Here is a 23,090-nt window from a genome sequence, read left to right as displayed (position 1 = left end):
GCGTATGACACCCCTTGAAAAATATTTCTGGCTATGGCACTGCTGCAAGTAACAGAGATCGTACCGTAGCACTTATGTCGAAACGGAGAAAGCCACTCCAGCTAGACTCGTCTCTAAAATTAAACGTTGCTTATGCGCTATCGAGTCTATTCTGTAGCTGTTCTGGGTCGACTTCATGATAGAGGAGTTTCTGGTTAAGCTAAATTTTTCTCACGCCCCATGAATTTCGTTGTACAGGGAGTTGACAGTAGCACCATAAAGAGAGGCCACTATAGCGGCCCAACTGTTCCCCGCTGTTGAGCTGCCCCATTGTTGTTTCCATTTCAACAGATGAAAAAAAACCTCATGCAGCACTCAGAAAAGAGACGGTTTTGACAACGCATCAGCCAGATGACGAAAGAATGCTACATTAGAAAGCTGGAAACATCTGATCCGGCTACCAAGTTTCTGAGGAATCGTTTTATTATTCAGCCGAGCAGGCCCACCCACATGCTTTACCACGAGGTAGAGTTAGTTCTTGGGCTAGTTGGTATTCTCGATTTACACTCATAGTTTTTCAGCGCAACAGACTTTTCCCTAAACTTTTCCCTTTAAAGACTAAAGAACTGCTGTATAATACAAACGTTAGAAGCATACTTGAGTATGCTTGCACTGTCTGGGATCCGAAAACCTTGCTTGACGTTCAAAAGCTAGAAAGAGTTCAGAATTTGGCCGTTCGTTTTGTTTTCAATAACTATGGGCGATATTTTAGTGTAACGAGCGCGAAAAAATCTTTGGGTTGGGACTCACTTCAAAAACGCAGGAAAGTACTGCGTTTAAAATTATTTCATAATATATTTCATTCTAGAACTGGAATAGACAGAACCAAATATATAGCCAACCCTGATTACGTGTCTTTACGTAGAGATAATTCACTTAAAGTTAAAGAATACAGGTGCCGGACTGACCTTTTTAAAATGTCTTTTTTCCCCAAAACGGTTTCGGAATGGAACAAGCTGCCTGAGGAAGTAGTGTCCATATTATCAAATGATTCATTTTCTTCCATGCTGTGACATTTTTTTGTGTATAATAATTCCGTGTTCTTTCTATCTCATTGTTATCTTTTTTTTTTGTAACCACCTGCACGCGGTGGCATTTGTGTACTTTTTCTTCTACCCCCCCACTGTAATGCCAGCCAATGGCGCTGTGGGTATGATGATAAATAAATAAATAAATAAATAAATAAATAAATAAGTAAACAGCACACGGCCAAAGAACATAAGCAGGAAGAGAAGAAGGACGAACACAGGACGAACGCCGTGTGCCGTTGCGCTGAAAAACTATGAGTGTAAATACCACGAGGAAAGCATTCTACTTCATTGCAAAGTGCCACAGTGGGTTTGGAACATTGTGAAAATATTTATTTTTCTTATATTTCCTTTGCCAAACATGGGACCTTCTGTTTCACACAGCAAGTGATACATGGTGCACATCATACAGTGAGAAAAAGGACAGCAATATGTTATACAGGCAAGCCTCCTCCTGTGGCTCTCACCTCAAGAACAAATGTGCACCATCTGTGATCACCACAAGGTGTGTCGTTTGTCACAATCAAAACTTCGGACATGCAATGCATTTCATAAATGTTTTGCGGAGTTTCCTACGTCGAAGAATGAGGTACTTAAATCAAAAATAAATAAAACACCTTGTACACCAATGCAAATACGAGAGTTCATCCCTCTGTAAATTCAACCAAGTTCATACTGCACTACAGCACAGAAAGTGATTTTAATGATTTCAAAATGAACATACCAAATCAATTGTTTTGAAAACAATGCACGAGGGTATTTACACTGAACGGACATGTGAAGCAACTATGATACACAGGTATATGCAAATGAACACCCCCCCCCCTTCCCACCAATAAACACGAAAACCCAAGAGCCAGTACTATGCCTCTTAAATAGCAACAGCTGGCAACAACTTTTCACAGTGATCAAAAGGCTTACTGTACAAGGTTCAAGACCCCCGGATGAATGTTTTATTAGAGCCTCCTTCTTGCGAAGCTAACGATGCCTAGAAGAGTGACATAAGAAACTGAAAAGAATAATAACTACAATAAGATAGTACCGTTTGCATAAGGAGAAAATGATGTGTGCATCAAAAATGTTTCGTGAGATGTTCAGGAGGTTAAAGAGTGCATTCAGTTTTAACCAGTGTTCTTTGCAACCACAAGTTACGCAACCACAGGAGAGCATATTCCATGCCTGGCTGATGCTCACCAACCCAAAAGCTCAAGAAAAAATGCTGCCAACTGAAGGCACCCCTGAGATCAAAGGCAGGTAACTGCATTTCACATCAAACTGGTGCAAAAAAAAGAAAGTTCATGGAGCCCAACTTATGTAACACAACAAAAAATGCTCACAGGCTGCTTCAGAGGGTGAATACGAGGAAGCAAGTGCATGAAAACATGCTTATCGCACTTCCTTAATACCTTGTTCAAGTGTTTGCAGAAATACATGTTAACACGGAAAAACAGAGAAAGACAAAACAAAAAATAAAGAACCACCCCAACCAAGACTTCGGGGAGCTATGCAGCTGCAGCCTGCTATCAGCCAAACAGAAAAGGGGAAGAGGAAAATAAAGAAAAAATAACACACGGACAAAACAATGCACATATTCGTAGAGCAAACCTTGCCATCTGGGGGAGTCCTCGCTTAATGCACAGCACAACACACACACAGCCATGACCCAAATGCACTCCGTCCCGTATCCTTCTAACTCAAGACTCCTCCGCCCCTCCTCACCTCCCACCCCTCTCTGTTGCACGAAAGAACTTGCACAAGAGCCCTGTGACAGAGGCTGCTTCTATCAGTCCTCGACCTCTCTGACTTTCCGCACACGCTTCCACTCGCCCGTCGTGTAGTTCATCTGGAAGTGTGTCTCCACAATGGCCTGCTTTATGGCGCCATTGGGCTGGATGATCTCTTCCTTGTTTTCACTCAGCCGGATGGTGATCAGATTGCCCAGCTCAGGACAGGGATTGGCTGCAAAAATATTTGAGACAGCAAAACGCACTTCATTCAAGCACTCTTAAAAGCCCAATCACAACAAGGCCTGAGCAAATAATCTATGGTTTCAAATATTCAGTCAAATAGCAATCAAATAGCAAAGTATTTGATATTCAATTCGATCCGAACTGAATGTTTGCTATCTAAAATCTTGAAATATAGTAGCCGATAAATTTTTCAGACTCCACTAATTTGGAGTCTGTTGAGGAACCGTCATGCATCTCATAGGAATGTGGACACATTGACGATCAATATTGCAGACTCTGCAGAGTCCAAAAAATAACACAATCTGGTGGGCTAGTTGGTGGGAATCCATAGATTTCAGCAGCGCGAACACGGTTAGGAAAAAACAGACAGAAAGGGGGACAGGACAGAGCGCTGAACTATCAACTTTATTTCAAGAATGACCAAGACCCCGCTCTTAAATACACACGCCACGGAAACGCCCACCTGGCGGATCTATCTAAGCACAACACAATCAGAGCGCGAACAAGTATATTATCACTTTTTCCCGGGTTATCAAGGATACAAAGAGCATGAGTGCTAACAAAGAAAAGACTAAAACCAGTGAAAAACATGTAAAAAGCATGGAACAACAGGGCTGAGGGTGCATGAAGGTCTGAAGAAAACACAAGCAAAAAGGCTAAAAACACAGGAATGACATTGCTACAACACGATGGGATAAGAAAGCCGAGGAAGCGGAGGTTGTTAGGTGAAATGGCGAAAAACAACTGCTAAAAAGGTTAACTAAGGATGAGCGCCAACAACTAACCGTGTTCGCGCTGATGAAATCGTATAGAGTCCAAAAGTTAGATTTTTCAGACACATACAGATGCGAGTGGGCATCGGTGTTACAACCAACCAGTTCTTCACTGGCATGAAAGGTAAAGAAAGAAAAGGGGGCACACAAAAAGACATGGACAAGAAGGTAACACAACAAGCGCAGACTCACGACCTTCTTGTGTCATTTTCTTGTCCATGTCTTTTTGTGCGCAGTAGCTCCTTTTATTTACCATGATTGACCGACTAGCCCAACAGCGTACGCTCTTAAAGCATGAAAGGTGCCACCTTCAATCCAAGCCCATCCAAGCTAGGCAGAACTGGCTTGGATAGGCTTGGCCGTTTGTTCCTCATTGTTGCTTCCCGAGTTAACGGCATGGTCTTTGTTGCCATCAAGGTGGTTTACAAAGAGCGCACAAGCTAGGGCGAGCAATCGCATTGAAAACAGGACAGCTGCAGTGTTTGTGCAGCCAGATGCCGCCCGTGGTGCGGGGCATCTGGGGGGACTTGGGGGGGGGGGGGGGGGGAGTGCAGAACGAGCCGCCCGCTTTCTCTGGCTTCTTCTTGTGAGTTCCTTCTCTTGGCCTTCGCTACCATTGTTTCCGTAGAAAAAGTCTGTTCTTGCTTCGCGTGCATTGCGGCGTGGTCGTGGCATAACTTACGGCCTTGGTACACAGTCTGGTACTGATGATGTGAGGTGGTGCAGACGCGACGGACGAAAAGATGTACCCGAGTCAAATATAATGTAATACCGTATATACTCATGTAAGGACCCACTTTTTTCTGCGCCCCGCCGCGGTGGCCCAGTGGTTACGGCGCTCGACTGCTGGCCCGAAAGACGCGGGTTTGATCCCGGCCACGGCGGCCGAATTTCAATGCAGGCGAAATTCTAGAGGCCCGCGTACTGTGCGATGTCAGTGCATGTTAAAGAACCCCAGGTGGTCGAAATTTCCGGAGCCCTTCACCACGGCGTCCCTCATAGCCTAAGTTGCTTCGGGACGTTAAACCCCAATAAACCAAACCAAACTTTTTTCTGCGGTTCTGGCGGAGTGCGACCCTAACACTGGGCCGGCATTTTTCCGTAAAAAAAATTACGTAAAATGTTTTCCGACGATAGCGGAGCTCCGACCATGCATTCCGTTTTTTTAAGGTACGACACCTTTTTATGACACATTAGTGCGCTCCCGGCGAACCGTTTAAATGGTTGGTTTATTGGTTTATTGGGCTTTAACGTCCCGAAGCAACTCAGGCTATGAGGGACGCCGTAGTGAAGGGCTCCGGAAATTTCGACCACCTGGGGTTCTTTAGCGTGCACTGACATCACACAGCACACGGGCCTCGAGAATTTCGCCTTCATCGAAATTCAGCCGCTGCGGCCGGGATCGCAGCGGCTGAATTTCGTTTAAATGCACAATGCATTAAAAGTACAGATGATAGGATGCACGCCTGACGACCGACACGAGTTAACAGTGAAAAGCAAAACAGGTTGCTAGATCAGTTTGCTGGCAAACGTCACGTGATTCTGAGACCAAGATCCTCCGATGATCTGGCAATCAACAGACAGTAATGATGCGTTGGCCGACGGTACAGAGTGGCATGAGTGCAGCCCGCAGCCACCAGTGTGAGGTGGTGTTCCCCTGGCCTGCTATTCCATGCACTTCTCTGTCGAAGGCCTTGAGGAAGTAATTGCATACAGTCAAAATTCGATTTAACGAAAATCCCGATTTAACGAAGGTATCCTAATTCCCCCTCAGATGCCCATAGGGTTCAATGCTTTGACTAACCCGAAATAACGAAACCGATTCCGTGATCTGTCCCGATTTAACGAACCTTTTTTCGAGAAATAAAGGTGAAAAAGTGTTAATTTTTGGTCTATTTTGTAGACAGCACCCCAAAATTTATTGATTGCGAGTCAGCGGTAACAGCGCGGAGCATTTTCGGCCCGCCGCTTTTTTCAAACTGCGCGGCGCAAAACGAGTTGAGTTGAGCTCACGAGATGGCACCAGCAGTAAAAAAGTTTCGTGCCACATTTCATAGATGGTGCTGTTGCAGTTCGCGTTTTTTTTGTGTGTATTTGTGTGTTGTGCTCTGTGTTCGCTTTTGTGCGGATATTTCCCCATGCATTTGAACGCACGTCTTTGTCAAGCTCAGCTTGTTAGGCCTCCATCAGTCTAGCCTTGCTATCGTGAACGCGGACGTGGTGTGTGCGAGCAAGCGCCTCCGCGCCACTTCTTCGGGGAATCTCTCGCGCAAAAAAACGCTGAAGACTACTCCGCAAAGCAAAATGGAAGAGGCCCTCTTCGCCTGGTTTATGAATTTGCGGGCGAAGAATATTCCCGTGAGTGGAGACCTGCTCCAACAAAAAGCTCGCTCTTTCGCGTGCTTGCTGGGCGACAACGAGTTCAAGGCAAGTCCCGGCTGGCTGTCGCGTTTCAAAGAACGACACGGCATCGTCAGGAAAGTGCTCGGCGGTGAAGCGAGCAGCGTAAGCATGGCTGTAGTCGGCGACTGGCAGTCTGAAAACGTGCCCGACATTCTGGGAAAGTATGCCCCCAGCGACGTCTACAACGCCGACGAGAGCGGTCTATTCTACCAAATGCTGCCTAAAAAAACACTCGCCCTGAAGGGGCAGGCGTGCCACGGCGGCAAACACAGCAAACAAAGGCTGACTCTTTTGCTGTGCGTCAACATGGACGGCACCGACAAATGAGACCCGCTTGTCATCGGAAAGAGTGCGAGGCCGCGCTGTTTTAAAGGCACCAAAAAGCTTCCTGTGAAGTACGTTGCCAATTCAAAGGCTTGGATGTCACGTGCCATTTTCGCTACATGGCTGAAGGAATTTGACAGCGACATGTGTCGCCAGAAAAGGAAAGTGTGCCTGTTGCTGGATAACTGCACGGCCCACTACGTTGCAGAGGTCGAGTTGACCAGCGTGGAGCTCCGCTACTTCCCCCCAAACGCAACGTCCGTGGTTCAGCCCTTGGATCAAGGGATAATTAATAGCGTGAAGTGCGCATACAAGCTTCGAGTCGTCGACAGAGTTCTCCTCAACCTGGAGCTGAAGCGCGAGACGAAAATAGATATTTTTATGGCGGTTGAGATGGTGGCGGCAGCTTGGAGAGCATTGAGGCCATCGATAATTGTCAACTGCTTCAGGACTGCCGGTTTTGGTACACTAGGCCCTGAAACTGCCGAAGCTGGTCCGGACTGTGCGAGCGCCGTGCACGAGGATGAAGATGCCTGGGAACACCTTCGCTCAGTGGATGAAGTGCCCACAGGCATAAGTTTCTCAGACTACGTGAACGCCGACGCAAACGCAGTCACAACGGAAGTTTTGACTGATGCCGATATGTTGCGGCTTGTAGGAAGCGTGGAGGGAGCGACGGCTGAAGACGCTGGCCATGACCCTGCAGGTGCCGAAGCTCCCGTGCCGACACCAGGTCAGGTGATGGATGCTCTCAATCTGCTGCGACATTTTGCCGGCGCACATGAGGGGACGGAAGACGCGCTTGATGCACTTCAGACCTACGAGAAATCGGTGCGGCCGTTGCTCACAAAGCGCACGCAGGCAAAGATCACCGACTTCTTTGGCGGAAAATAAATTTATAGTCCCCTCGGGCCTTTCTTGTTAAGTAAGAATTTTTGTTGTTTCTTTTCATACGCGCTAGCGGCGCCGGTCGTTTCCGTGGTCCGCAGTTTCATTTTGGGAGCATTTACGCTTCACAAATATGATGCTGCGGTAGCTTTCTGTATGCCGCCATACCATATAATCGAATGTACCGAATTATGTGCCCACGAAGTGCCTCATTCAATTTAACGAAGTTCTCGATTTAACGAAAAAATTCACGGCTCCCCTCAACTTCGTTAAATCGAGTTTTAACTGTATTCATTTTAATGTGAGGTTAATGTGTGATGGTAAACTATACTGGTAACAAGGCTAGACCTTTGATAGTATTACCGTGACTAGCAGAGAACTTTAGCTGCGGCCTCGATGTGAAGTATGCCAGGCATAGCGGCACCAGACAAGTGGCGCCTGAGCCAGGCAGACACCGCATCGCCGCAAAGAAACGCGCCGCTAGTGTAAGAAAGTAAGTTAAGGCATCAATCACTCAATGGCAAACCAACTAATGACCGACGACTCTGAAGCCTTCAGATATGGGAGAGAATTAGGATAGCATTACCTAAATGCAGACATCACATGGCAACGAAAGCCAAAGGGCATGCATCACCCATCTCATGATGAGCTAGGGGTATGAAGTGAGAGTCATTTCCCGAAATTGTCACTAAACACATCCCAGGTAGCACGACCTCCGTGCTATGTCCCTCACCTCTGGAACCAGCCATGAAGCCCAAGATGAGCGCCTTTTCAGAACGGGACACCTTGTTGGAGTTCTTGAACATTTCCTGTGCCTCAGAGACTTGGTCCAACTATAGCAAGGAAAGAAAAACACGAAGGAAATGAGAAACCTTGAGATCCACGCATGTCACGCGATAGACGGCATCAAAAATCATAAGAAAGCTACATAACAAGCAGCACCAAGACTATCATCATAATATGCTTCACACAACACAAGAGAAAAGACAAGCACCTCTAAAACTTTATCTGCCCCCTCAATATATTTACCATTCTTTGACACATTGCATATAGCAATAATGGTCAACAGCTGTGTGTGAGTATCAATATTCTCAGCACTGGCATACCTACCAATCTGAAGGCTTTCGAATTCGTAAAAACCTTCCCGATCGGCTGGGGGGGTAGCCAGCATACTGTTTTTTTAAAATAAAAATGTTGCCTGGCGTCGATTCTTTCAGTGTACGATGCAATAGCACTGGAGCTTCTTCACAAGCAGCAGTGCACATAAGGAAACACACAAATGGCGAACAGCACGCGACAAGCGCGGAATTTCGGCACGTGGGAAGCGCTGCGCGCATTGGTTTCTGAGCCTTGCGGCAACTAAGATGCCTTCTATAAACAACACACAGACAAAAAAATTAGCTGCGTCTAACTACTCTTGAATCTGGTTAGAGAGTGAATGCCACTTGGTGTCTGCAATGCTGAGTGTGTTCTGGAGACTGGATAGGCAACGTGCCCACCCTGCCACCCTGGCAGGTGGCAGTTAATGGTTGATGGTAAGAGTTTGCTCACCCACACAACACTGTCAGCGCTAACACATGCAGCCCACATCTCTCTCTCACCACCCCACATACCTCAAAGGGTAATTCAGGCGTCCACTGACCCAGGCAGCCAGTTATGCCCACTTCCTTTCCTTAGCCAACCCCAAACGCCAAGAACACAATGAACACCTACACATAGGCCTCAGTGCCCTTTCTGCCACAACATTGTCAATGCCAACACATGCAGTGCACATCTGTCACTACTAAGCACGACTGAGGTGTCCACTGTCCCAGGGGTCAGTTATGCGACTAAGGTGTCCACTGTCCCAAAGGTGTGCACTGTCCCAAAGAGCCCGTTATGCATCTTTCCTTTCCTTTGCTTTATCCGAAGGTCAAATAAAGGTGAAATCTCTAGACAGGGTGACCTTGGCTTTACCTAGCGTAGGGAAGCTTTCGCTTCGAAATGTCAGGTACAATTGCTGTTTAGAACAACAATTGTCGTTCTAAACGGCGTGTAGCTAGGCTGGCTGACTGCTAAGCTCAGCCGATAGCCACCGCCTCCGCTCCGGGCTGACCGGGAAGCCCCCAAAAAAAAACTATGCGGCAAGACTCTCTATCATCAGGGGGGTGAAACTTCGTATACCTCCCAGCGGCCACACATTCCAGATGGTAGCAGCAGAGTTTAAGGTCTTCGCAGCCAAACCTCAAGAAAACTGCTTTTCTCTCTTGTGTTCGACCTATCATGGAATATGCCTGTATTGTATGGGACCCTGCACATCGGGTGTTAATTGAAAAACTTGAAAAAATTCATAACAGAGCAGCAAGGTTCGTCTTGGGCAGGTACGGGCGAAGGGACAGTTGTACAGCAATGAAAAAAGAATTGCAATGGGAACCGCTCGCTTCCCGTAGAAGAAAATTGAGGCTAAAATTGCTGTACTTAATAGTTCACGGAAAAACGGGGATTGATTTTGAAAATTACTTCAAACAGCCCTTTTACGTTTCTCAACGACATGACCATTCCCGTAAAATTAGAGAGTACCGTACCAGGACGAACTTGTTTGCAAATTCATTTTTTGTTAAAACAGTGCAACAGTGGAACTGGCTTTCGAAATGCAAGTTTGCTCTGCAAGTGAAGATGCATTTTTTGCCAATCTGTAACCCACCTGCTATAACGCCTTCGGGCAAATGCGGGGTAACTCTTGAATAAAGAATAAAGAATTCCTCCGTCAGTTACGCTCATAACGGTTGGCGGCGCAGTTTCGGCATGTTAATCTCCATGGCAACGGGTTTCTCATGCTTCGCGCGTTCAAACAAGCGTATTGTGCTCACCGAAAGAGACAGCCCCACCCGTTGCTGGGGCTGGGTGGTGACCACGACGGCTGTCTGCTGAGACACCACAGGTTGCACCTTCTGCACCGGCAGCACCTTCTGCACCGCAATGTGCTGCACAGATGTCGTGGTGCTGTTCAGGGCCCCCAGCTCTCCGATGGTGGCTGTGGTGTGGCGAACCACCGTGCTGTTGTTGTTGGGGGCCGCTGCCACCGTCACCACACCGCTTGTCACGGGGGCCACCACCACTGTGGATGCCACTGACGCCATCACACTGCAGTGAGAAAAAATGGGTGGGGTTATGACATTTCAGACTACAGCGACCCCCCCGACGATCTACCAAAGTTTGCGAAAGCAAGAACAGGTGCTACTTCTGTGCACACAGAAACCAAGACAAATAGAATGCGGACACTTCTGGAACAGCTGAGTAAAGTTCCAAAAATGAACAAAAAAAATGCAACAGTATGACACTGCACACGGTGAGAGATAAGAGAATGAATGCTTTATTCAGGCTTAATGTTTAAGTCTCTCATTCGAGCGCTACTGCTGTCTGGAAGGATGCCTTGTGCAACAAAAGTGAAATCTGCTATTCTGATATCTTAGTTTCAGTCTGGTACATATCAGCGAAATGCCGACTAAACGCGTGTAAGGGCCGCACCCGTGTATGGGAAGCACCCTGTTTTCTCGAAGGAAATACATATATTAAAAAAAATATCCGCGTAAGGGCCGCACCCAACCTTTCCATGACCCACGCGGGAATAGCCTTCGGAATGCACGCGCCGTGGCCTCTGCAATCAGCTCTGGCTGCGAGCAACGGTGCGCTTCATCGCGGAGGCCAAACACGCGCACAGGAGCTTCTATGAGCTGCCCTTGAATGGTGCCCAAGGCCGCGGCTCATCATCATCATTATCAACTTTTTCTTCCGCTATCCATATCGTCATCAGTATCACCAGCTCCAGCTCTCAAAGGCACGGGAATTGTGGCAGCGTGTCAGTTCGCCGTAGTAGTGGCTTCTGTGTGCTGACAGCCGAGCGCTGAAATTTTGGCATGATGGGCAAGCACCGTAATAGCTACATGGCTGGCAGTTTGCTCTCGGACACGGCAAGTGTGCGTCAGGCAGGAAATTCGGCGTGGATGAGAAGTGCGTCCGATGATGGTGCAACCAAAATGATGCATTGATGAACATAAGCTGCAAAAAGGAGCGGTTTCCGAGGCAAGCCGTGCAAGTTTCCTGAACTGGAACAAGAGCTGCTCTGCTATGTGATGGAAGTGCGGAACAACGGCTACACTGTGACAGCAGGCATGCTGCACGACTTCTTCTGGGATGAGCGAGCACCAGAGTACAGCACTAGCTCAGAGTCGGAAGACTCCGCGAGTGACGACTGAATGTAGAATAAATGCCGCTCCTTCTCAGATTGGTGTGCTTTTATGTTAACTCTTTCCTTACCACGGGGAAATTGGCTGTTTTTTGTATGGTTTAGTTACGAATTCTTTGTGCAACAGCTACTAACTGTACAGTGCCATGCGGTACATAAAAGTGAAGGTAAATGAACGTGCTTTCAAGCAGTATTTATTTTTAAGAAATACAAAAAAATTGATTTACATAAAAAAATATTCATGAACAAAAAAACAAAAAAAGTTTCTGAGTAAGGAGTAACATCTCTGGCAAAAAATTTTTTACCGAAATTCCAAAATATACAAATTGTGGGTATATCAATAGGCAACATTTCTTTATCAAATGATACCCATAGACTCAGTACTCAAATGATACCCATACACTCAGTACTCTTTGAGTTAGGAAAAATTACAAGACGCATAGTGAAATATTCAAGTTCTTGATTGGTCCTACTTAAATTTTTTTTTTCAAGGAAAAGATTAACTTATAGCACAATACTATATACCAAAACGCGCGTGTTAAATGCACAGTACAAAAGCACATTACGAAAGAAATACAGTAATAACAAAATGGGTAATAAAAATTAGCAATCACAAATAATTAATGAAATTAGAGCTCCCGGCTGATCGGCTGCGTCTTCCTCATCTCAGCTGAACTCCGACGACGCGACACCGATGTCCGAGTCATCTGTGCTCGATGAGTCTAAAAGATCACTTGCCGGGTCGTCGGGATCGAGCAAAACTGCGATCTTTCGAGCGCGCGCGGTTTTGGATGTCGACGCCATCACTCCGCTCAAGTGCGCGTCAACCTTCGCACCCGCGCCCTTTAAAAATCGCCGCCACGCGGTAAAAATGTGAACCGTGCAGAAACGGAAACTCTACTTTGTATAAAATCACCGAGATGGCGCCACAAGTCCAGGGTGCAGTGGTATTTTTAAAATTCGCGCTCAAAAACTTCGCTCGCCGGCGATCGACGCCTAGTGCCATGGTAAGGAAAGAGTTAAAAAAAATTTTTGTTTTGACATTGCGTGTGTGGGCAGCACTCAGAAAATTGGCCCTTGAATCTGGAGAAAAAAGTGCGGCCCTTACACGCATTTACAGCAAAACCTCATTTGATATGTTTATCCTTGAAAACGCATGATCCAAACCGCCTAATTCTCAGAAATGCAACTGTTGAATGAGGTAAAAAACATTTATTGAGTTTCACTTTATAACAATGCACAAGAGGTGAGCAGATCCTATTCCAGTGCTCGCTGAGTTCAGTCTGCGTTTGCACTGTCTTTAACACGGAAGGAAATTCGTAACGCGTCTGCTCCGTCGTCAGCAATGGCGAAAGTAACCAAAATTTCTTCCTTTTCATTTCTGGATGCTTCTCCACTTTACACCCAATACCGTCGGGAAGCCACCTCGCAGCAGCTGATTGTCGCAGTGTTTTTGCTTTTTAAAGGGGCTGCGAAACACTGCTTGGGGGATACCGGCTATACTTCAGGTGGATTCTTTATGCCACACAGATGCTGACTTAAAAAGAATTACAGGAATCGATGCACAGGAACGGGAGTTATTCAGTGAATAAATTTCAAAATACAAGCAAACAAAACGCTGCCCTCAACTCGATTTTGGCGGGGCTTCCCACTCCTATTTCGCTCTCCCAATGACGGCACCTGGCGCAACCAATCAAAACAGCCTGCCAGAGCACGTCGCGGAAGTTTGTACTCCATGGTTGCCTGCTCTCTGTAACTCGTTCTTGCCGAGACTGGCAGCGTCGTTTCCATGCCAGAGCGCCCCTGGTGGTGTATTTTTATTTTACTTGCTTTGCAGGGCTTTTATCTAAGACGAACAAGTTGTTTTTGTTGATATAATATAAAACACAGACAGGTGACAAAATGTGTCTATTTATTCACACAATTTCAAGTATATTTACTGTTTGTCTGATTATCAAGCTCGCGCCAGGTGATGTCATATCCGCTGCTAAAAACCCGCCACTGTGTGGCGACACCATCAGAGCCATGAAGTTGTTTTTGGGAGGACATTAAAATATTAAAAAACGGAATATACGCGGTATTACCGACGCTAATAGCACCATTATAACTCACTGTATGCAATCAACAGGCAAAACAGTTAACTAAAATTGTGTTTCTGGGGCCCTTTAAGCTGCGTTTCCCAAACCCGGAAAAACTTCTCCTAGCCATTATACACCACGCGCTTCTCCTCTTCACATCGCGTCCTCGCAAATGCTAACGCGATTTTTATTTTTTATTTTATTTGTTCTTGAAGGTGCTTCACCTCGTTGTACCTAGGCATCACCACGGCGAGAGACTGCCGCAAAAAACGTAGCGTGCCCTCTCGTTCGGCCCACTTGTATGTTTGCACATGTGTGGTTGGTCATTAAACGCATTATACGACTACAAATTTGCAAAATTTCAAATGTGGTATCCGGGAAACCGTGTTTTCCAGGAACGTATTAACCGGAAAAAATATAGTGTAACTCAATGTGACATTTTTAATGTCCGCGAAACCGAATGAACCGGGAACGTATCAACAATGTTTTATTGCATACGCAGTTTTTCTTCCATTTGGCCATTCTGAGCCCTCAGGTGACATGAGATGTGGGTTGCTACGCACCCTGTGCTTGCGTCAATGCTCGTGCTGCTGGGTGGCATGACCTCATGCAGCTGTGCCGTTGCAGCCGTGCTCTGCTCCAGCGTCGCCCCCGGCTTGGTGGTCCCTGTTTGATTGCTGCCGCTGCCACCAGATGCTGCGAGAATGCACCACCATGTTGGGAGCCACAAAAAGAGAACACAGACTCCTCAAGAGCGCCTAGTGTTTCACGACACCAAGACACAGTATGTAAAAAAAAAAAAAAAAGCTGAACTTTCCCCCAGTCTCCAACTGCTCGGATAGCTCAGTGGCTATGGCATTAAACTGCTGAGCGTGATCAAATCCCAGCCACAATGGCCGCATTTTGATGGAGGCGAAATGCAAAAGATGTCTGCGGGCTGTGCAATGTCAGTGCACATTAGAGAACCCCAAGTTGACACAGTTAATCCGGAGCCCTCCACCAGGGCAATTCTTCCTCTCCCCCTTAACATCACAAGCGCCTAGTGGTGTTGGGAGTCTGCTTGGAGGCCGAGGGACACACATTCGGCTAAGAGCGAGTGCTCGCCCTCTAGGGACGCCTGAAAAGGAGCTCGTCTCAATAAGCATCATTGAACAAAACCCACTGTCCCCATTCCCATCCCATTTCCATAACCGCTTCCAACCAACCCTCGACCCTTTTCCCTAAACCCACCCCTTCCCACTGGCCCCCAGGGGAGACAAGGGGAGTCTCCTCGGGCCTGCTCCTCCCGCTGTGGTGACGCCAGAGTAGCAACCCCCCTTTTATTTTCCCATTTTCCGCCTCTGGGTGTGCCATTCTCCCAAGGGACCAATTCATTTATCATTACCACTGAATTAAGCCTGTTATGCTGAGTGGTACAGCCAGGAGCCGTATTATTTTTCATTCCTTTCATTGCCCCAAGTTTGTCCATTCACCACCTTTGGTCCTTCCCACTATGGTTCAGGTGTCCATCCAGAGAGAGAGTTATCGCACCTTTCCTTTCCTATTAAACCTCCCTCCTTTTGTTCACCTCGAAGAGCCACAACTGTATTCATCTTCTGTCATAACTACACTTAGGCAGTAATGTCATCCTTCTCTGCCATCATGATGATATCAGCAAGGTACCTCTCCACATTCTTGTATGCCCGAGAAATCCCGCAAGAGAAATCCCTCTCCGAGACTTACAGGTTACAAAAAGGCTTGAAAATAATTTGAGGAAAATGTAGCAGCCCAAACAAATCCCCTCATTTTCACTCAAAAAAGGCAACAATTTTTAAAAGCTCTAGAAGAGTAATTTCCTTGCTCAGCATTGTGTGTCCTTAGAGCATGAAAGAGCGTTTACACAGCTGTAGCCTCACACTGACCTTATGCCTCCGCAAAGAGCAAGCACTGCTGTTCTACCGCCACTTCTTGTCTCAACTACACCATGCTTACCGTATTTACTCGCATAATAGGCGCACTCGCATAATCGGTGCACCCCCAGCTTGGTTGCGAAAAATCAGATTTTTTTTATTTCCGCGCATAATAGGCGCACCCCGAACTTAGCACTGTGATCAATACTGTATTTACATGATTGCAAGCTGACGCTCCCCTCCCCCACCCCCTGGCGCACCCCGAACTTTGAGCCGGATTTTCTGGAAAAAAAAGTGCGCCTATTATGCGAGTAAATGCGGTATTACCCGCACTTCCCCATCCAGTCAGAGCAAGCTGCTGGGAAACAATAATGTCACAAGGTAGCGATGACAATCGGGCCAGCAGAAGGCTTCAAAAGAAAACTATTCGTTTGGGTGAACTTGCCCCAACAAGTAGAGAAAAAGTCGTCAGTGGTGACAGCAGAAAGTACACACAACGGGTGTCAAGAACAGAATGACATTGTTCTGGGCCAAATTGGACTTAAAGGCAACACCGAACTTTTGAGATAATGTGCTTCAAACATTGGCAACTATCTTAAACATCCTAGAAGATGCCACATACAATCATACAATTCCAGAGTGCTCTGGAGTGTGAAATCAAAACGGGAAAACAAATACCGAAGCCTCTCGGCAATATTTATGAGAATAAGAGTAAAAAATCAGAGCCCACTTCAGTGCGTGCACACAAAGCAGCTTTACCTGGCAGTGGAGGGTTGGTCTTTGCAGCAATAGCCGGAAGCGCCGTGCTTGTCGCAGGAATTCCGTAAGACGCTGCTGGAGACGCCGGCACAGAAGAAAGCTGCAGCGAAAGATCAAGAAAAGAATGAGCGGCTGGCATGTCATAGCATCAATTCCAGCAAGCACGCTCCGTTCAACGAATATCAGGCTTGTGTGGTGATGACAGTTTGCAACAAAGCTGAAATGAGGCCCATGAAACGCGCTGTTGTGTGAGGGCTCAAGATTAGTGCCAACTACCTGGCATTTTTCATCACGCACCGAAAATGCTATGTGCTGAAAGAAAGTGTCATCACAAGAAATGAAAACCGTGGCGATTGGTAAACTAATAGATTTTTACTAGTGCTTAAAAACAGCTGGAAACAACTGCTTTTTCGGAGCTTCTCCCAATCAGCAACTTTAGATGCACGATCAAGCAGTGTAAGTCGAGAAATCAGGGAGCACATGTTCCATCGGGCAAAACAGAAGGTTACGCTGATCACACAAACTGGGCCTTATCATGGACAATGACTTTCACATCTAGATGACACTAGAATCCGCTTCATTTTATTTTTCTGTTTTCAGAAGCACTTACTACAGAGTAAGCCACCCTGCGGTGACCTTCATGCAAATAATCGCATGAATGCTTGAGAACAAAACTAGGTAAAACTAAATTCGTCAGTAAGATGACAGCTTGGATGACTACAATCAAGGTGCACAGCTGATGCGAGACGTTTCAGAAACCGCCACAGGGCGTAGCCTTGAAAAAAGAAGTTACACAGACCCATCCACATCTTGGGTCCAAGAAGGAACTCGGTGAGCAAACGAATGCTGAGTGCACCTAGACACACAGATACGTACAAATACAGACAGACAGGAAGGAAGATAAGGACAAAGAAAGAATGACGAGACTTGATGATGTAGCTGGACAACTAAAATATAACAAAAGGAGCGAATACACAGCAAGCCAGAGCTTTTCAATCTGGGTTCCCCAGGCTGCTTCTCTGGGTTCCTCAAGCACACACACACTGGTTGGTCTCCCCTTTCCAGTATACTTCTTGTAGACATGTGCGGACCAGACGCAGTGTCTAGTGCGTTAAAACTCCCTTTTACTGTTCCTCAACTCTAGAACGCTGACTTATCTGGCATTTTGCGCAAACGTTGCAGGGCCAAGCGTTGGCAGCGGGAGCAGTACACCTGACATCGTTACACAGTCAAGGTCACTTCTTCACTACCAGTCAGCATTTGGACTTCAGTTCCTTGTCGATGGATACAGTGCCGCATGTGCGTGCGTGCACTGCAACTAAAGGCACAGACCACACTGCCAGGCTAGCTGAGCCAAGCCAAGACCAAAACAAGAAGAAGCATGTGCATCTCAGCCGCAGCTTTCAAGTGCGCCCATATGGGGTGCTTTTTTTAGAGCGATTCAATGGAGCTGGTGGCGTCAGGCCAAAGTTTTGCTGCTGGCGAGCCCACTTGCACCGAAAAGCTAGTATACAGTAGACTCTCGTTAAGACGAACTCGCTTAAGATGAACCCTTGGTTAAGATGAACAGTGGTGGTCATTTGTTTGCTTTCCCATAGAGTCAGTGCAAAAACAATCTGCTTAAGATGTACACTGCACACGTGCTAATTGGTTAAGATGAACTTTCACGACCAGCCGTGCCCAAGCCATGCAGCTTTACTCGACCATTCAAGCTGTATTTCAGCGGAAGGAAAGAAAAAAAAAGCTAAAAAATTGAAAGCTTTCTTGCACCGCCGACGATCCATGCGACGCGGGGAGGCACAGAGACCTAACCACGTCTCCGTTGAAAGGGCGATTCTGTGAAAGCAGAACTGTCGCTGCTCCTCCCCTGTGAGGGCACTGAAGGATTTCTTGGAAGGTTAAGTGATATGCCTACGCTTGTAGCAAGCAGACGATTTTCTCGACAGACACAAAAAAAAAATAACAGACTGGGCAACACTCAACAGTGCCTGATGCACTGCACTAGTAGTGCAATAAATGCTTATGTTGCAATTATTTTTTTCCTAAAAGACTATTTCATGGCTTTGTTCACATATACGAAGTATTTGGACACACACTGCATGCTCGAACATTATTTTTTAAGAAGCACTCCTAATTAGATGAACTTCTGATAAGATGAACAGTCTTCATGGTCCCGTGGAGTTCGTCTTAAAGGGAGTCTACTGTATTTGCAAAACTGAAAATAAATAAATAAAAACATAAACAAAAATGTCACTAGAGCAGGGAGCGGCAGACGGCCACTGAAAGCCAGGTGAGCCGTCACGAGATTCTACGCACCGCCCAGCCCACACAAATGCGGTGAAACGTTTGTCTTGTGACTAGTTTTGTGAGTTCTCATCTTGGAGTTGGAGGTCTGAGCATGAATGAGAGATGCGTATTTTATAAAAAACTGATTGGTGAAAGCAAGAAATCAAACGTGTACAAAAGAAAACAAAACAGTAAGAAAAAGCCCGAAGAGTCCATTCACAAGCTACACCAACCAAATGTGATGTTTCGCTTATGCCACTACAGATAGGAAGCATGGGGCAGGGGGTTGCCAGGTACAGGTGCCGTCAAAAGTATAAATGGAAGGCAATACTCACGAAAAAATTTATTCACTGGCCTCCAATTCATGCATCCTTGAATACATATGTGCAGCCTAATTGTGATTTTGCAAATCGCACTGTGCACCAACAAGCATGGACTATTACGGTTCAGATTTAAAGAAATTAAAATTTTTTGACAAAGTCGCCTTCCATTTACTTTTGACAGCGAGTGTACATACTGAAGGCTGCTGGGGTTCCTTGAGATAAAGAAGATTGAGAGTGCCTGCTGCAGGTTAAAATAAGCTCACTGAAATGCATACGACAGCTGTCTCCACTATTCGGATGCAAACAAAATACTTACGCAGGGATTATATGCCCCTTCATAATGCTACGAGGCCGGGAGTAAAAATGCAATGTGCTGTAACTGACCGAGACCACGGATGAGCACATAATTTATGCCATGACACAAAACTACAGCACAACGTTAGTACAACGGCAATATTATCTTAATAGCAATGGCCACCATGACAATAACATACAGTAACAAGATTTCAAACTTTTCAGACCATTGTGCAATGCAGGAACGACAGCTCCATCACCTTCGCTCTGGGCCAAGTGCCACACAATTAATAAGTACACACACTCAGACTTATATTGACTAGAATACTAACTGCTGTGACGTCACAATATAAATGCCGTCTTCCACGCGTGGCCACTCATCAGAAGGTGGTCACATGGTGTTTTGATGGCCCATTGTTGCTAGCTACTGACACTAATGATTTCACCACAAACATAGTGAACACTTTGTTGTAGCCCTGCTTCTTTACAGCTGAATGTCGCCTAGCCCACAACTGTTGCACATGAACAGACCTGCATGTGAACCGGATTACGTGCCACAGCGTAGACTGAGGACAACCTGGCTAGTATTCATTATGCTGCCGACGAGTGTTGAGGGAGTCTTCAACTCATGCATCGAGCACCCCTGACAAAGCCAAGTACAGTCACCGACCGACTTTTCAGACTAGGCGGGACCTGAAAAATGGTCCGAATAACCGAACAGTCCGAAAAATCTGTGAACTTACAAAAATAAACTTTTCTGCAAAAAACTGCCTTTCAAAATCGCGAAAATCACCATTTCCCATGTTCCACCTACAAGCGATAATATTAGGCTCTATTTGAGTCATAGCCGTGCTTTCTTCATGTCCGCAACCTATCACGTCATCAGACCAGATAGTGCGACACGGCCACAGTCATGCCGCGAATGGGGCAATGACGTTCGCGAAGACCAAGAGGTAACCCATGGGTGACCCACAGGACCTGCAAGCACCTCCGAATGCAGTCCCCCCTCCCCCTGTCCACCGCGTTTGCTGCCCCGCACCGCAGGGTGCGTCATTCAAGCCTAGGAGGAACTGCAGCTGTCCCGTTGTACCGTTTTCAATGCGATCAAACACCCTTTGTCGACCATCTGGATGGCAATGAAGAGCATCTCATTATCTTGAACAGCAACAATGAAGAACAAATAGTCAAGCCTATCCAAGTCAGACCGATTGCACCTGCCGAGCCGATTCCATTTAAATCCAAGATGGCGCCTTTCACAGTGGCGGCAAATGAGTTGGTAGCGACGGCGATGTCCGCTCACGTCTATATTAGGCCGAAATCACAAACTTTCAGTTGCAAAACGATCGCCATAGTATTGTTGGCATCTATTTTAGTCCAAAAATTCAAACTTTTAGACTCCGCAAAGTCCGAAATATTGGTCGTGAAAATGTACATGTTCCGATGAGGTGTGCGACGGTTCCTAGGCGAAGTCCGAATTATTGGAGCCCGAAATATCAGTCAGCTACTGTATAGACACACCAATGCATATGTCAGCACGGCCAACGCGTGCCCATTTCTTCCACAGCCTGCGCTGATTATAGAGCCTGGAGAAGGGATCTTGTAGGTAGGAATAACCTTGTAGATGACAAGGAAAGACCTATTCAGAACATTTAGCCCCATTTCCCGGGTTGATACAGGTTGCTATGACAGAGGGCAAGCAGCCACAATTTCGGCATGAGTACCCGTCATGGTCAGCTTCCTACAAATGCACAAGCATGCTGGCCACAAGACTTCATTGCATGACAGCGTGTGTTCTGAAGCATGGGAACGCCAGACTGAATAATAACGAAAACCCACTGGAAAGGGCACTGAAATGCTTGAACGACAAAGGGTCCCAGCTACTTTCTAGTTCCTAATGACCAGTTGAGGACACCATGTGAATACCTTCTGAGGAGTGGCTACCGATGGTAAGTGGTGTGATTCAGCCTGCCAGACTGTATAAACTTGAGTGCATGTATTTATTGCATGGCGCCCACCCAAGGTAAAGGTGCCACAACTAACACTGCCCCAACTTCACCAACAGCCTCAGTAAACACAGAGATCTTTAACTAAGCTCATGAACTGTTATTATTCATTAATAATAATTCATTAGCACATGTTTTTTACAAATGCACCACACTCAGCATATCAGATGCATCATGATGACAGAAACAATACTCAGAACAGCAGAACTCTGGTCATTCCATTATGCATCACCCGCGACGCGCCAGCAATCTCACACACGATGCTGGAACAGAATTTTTTTTTTACTGACTCGGCTCAAATGACACGTTACTAAGCTTACAACTCTCACCTGTGTGGATGAAAGAAGGCCTGCCGCATAGTCTGGTGTCACCGGTGCTGCCGATGTCGTGGGTGTGGTCGGTGTTTCCTTGTCCTTCTTCTGCATCTCTGGCAGTTCCTCTGCAAAGCAAATTGCAAAGAAATGTGTTCCATTTATCATAATTTTGTGAAAATATCATGCTCCAAGTTAGGGAGCAGTCCAAGTTAAGGAAGCAATGAGAACAAAGGCATCAATAGGCTGCTATGTTTTGATCACAGAGAGACCACTCATACCGAAAGCGGACCTTTTATCGGCTAGAAAAGATCAAACGCAAGAGACGCCATCATCGGCTGACTTCGCAGGTGAAATGCATGCGTTGACACCAATCTCAAGGCGTAGATTCGAGAGGCTACATTACTACACAATTCAGTTTAAAACGGTGGCAACCTATCCTCTTTGGTGCGGGATGTGAAAAGTTTGAATTGACTGGGGGAAAGATTTTTAAAATCCAATTTTCACGCCGATAAATGCGTCTTTTGCTGCCAGACAAACGTCAACATAGCCAGAAAGAGTCAGAGAATCAATTTTTACTAGGAGCAATAATTGGATGTGGAGGTCCTCAGTGTCCCTTTAAAGCGCAACTGCCTGCAATGACAGTTTTGCTGACAGCTCAGGCAGCGCACATACATCGCGCAGCCACTGGTGCACGGCGGCTGTCGCCTGGCCTGCTTTTTCGATTGTTCCGTTGATGAAGCAGTTGTGAAAATCAGTTGTAGCTTCATTTCAATGTGAAGTTACTGCGTTGGCTGTAACCGGAAACAAGGCTAGACCTTTTATGATAAGCAGCGAAAAGTTCCAAAACGTTTTCCACCGTGCGCATCCCATTAGGTCCAGTGACGCTGAGCGATCGGTGCACCACCAACCCACTGTCGTCCGGCTCGCTGGAAAGCGGCACGTCACAGCAGGAAGAGCATCGCCAGCCTGGGTACGCTCTAGTCACACTTTTGCACCACGTGCGAACGTCGTGATTAAGCTTTTTCCTTCAGGGCGCAAATGCTTACTACACGCACTCCTAAGTAAACGGCAGAGTGACGGCAGTTTAAGGCAGAGTCTGAACAGAACAACACCACACCTGTGTGCTCGTACAGCACCTAGCAAAACGTCTTTGAAGACTCAGAAATTTCAATGTACAATGACAAGAGTGAGCGCATCTGTGCCGCGTTGATGCCGAAAGGCCTCCTGGCTGTGCAGTCTCAGTAACAACACCTCACAGGTTACAAAAAGGTGCACTTTTATATCTCAGAATAACAGGCGCACTTGCTGCGCGGATGAGTTCACTGCACAGCATTTCTGATCATGAGACACATGGATTATAAAATGGTTTCACGCGGTACCCTGAAAGCCACAGAATCGAGGTTTTATTGTAATAGAATATAGCCCAGGCGAATCTTTTTCAGGAAAAATTGGCATTGCTGTTTCAGCTCAGTATAATGCTCGTCTCTGCACGCC

The 23,090-nt window shown here is 46.4% G+C and overlaps 1 protein-coding gene across 1 annotated transcript in view; it reads right to left on the bottom strand.

Annotated features, from left to right (window-relative positions):
• Positions 1-1,378: 1,378 nt before the first annotated feature.
• Positions 1,379-23,090, bottom strand: part of Nelf-A (Negative elongation factor A) — a 34,705-nt gene continuing 12,993 nt past the window's right edge. The window contains exons 7-12 of the mRNA XM_089565213.1: positions 21,612-21,721; positions 16,377-16,476; positions 14,292-14,424; positions 10,275-10,548; positions 8,159-8,258; positions 1,379-3,026 (exon numbers count right to left, since the gene is read on the bottom strand). Of these exons, the coding sequence (XP_089421339.1) occupies positions 2,851-3,026; positions 8,159-8,258; positions 10,275-10,548; positions 14,292-14,424; positions 16,377-16,476; positions 21,612-21,721 (893 nt within the window). The 3' untranslated portion in view covers positions 1,379-2,850. The remainder of the gene's footprint in view (positions 3,027-8,158; positions 8,259-10,274; positions 10,549-14,291; positions 14,425-16,376; positions 16,477-21,611; positions 21,722-23,090) is intronic.

The sequence above is a fragment of the Amblyomma mixtum genome, chromosome 1, assembly GCF_055824585.1.
Source record: "Amblyomma mixtum isolate Tamu chromosome 1, ASM5582458v1, whole genome shotgun sequence".
NCBI classification, from domain to species: Eukaryota; Metazoa; Arthropoda; class Arachnida; order Ixodida; family Ixodidae; genus Amblyomma; species Amblyomma mixtum.
The sequence above is the reverse complement of the archived record's forward strand: the minus strand, read 5'-3'. Positions and strand labels throughout refer to the sequence as shown.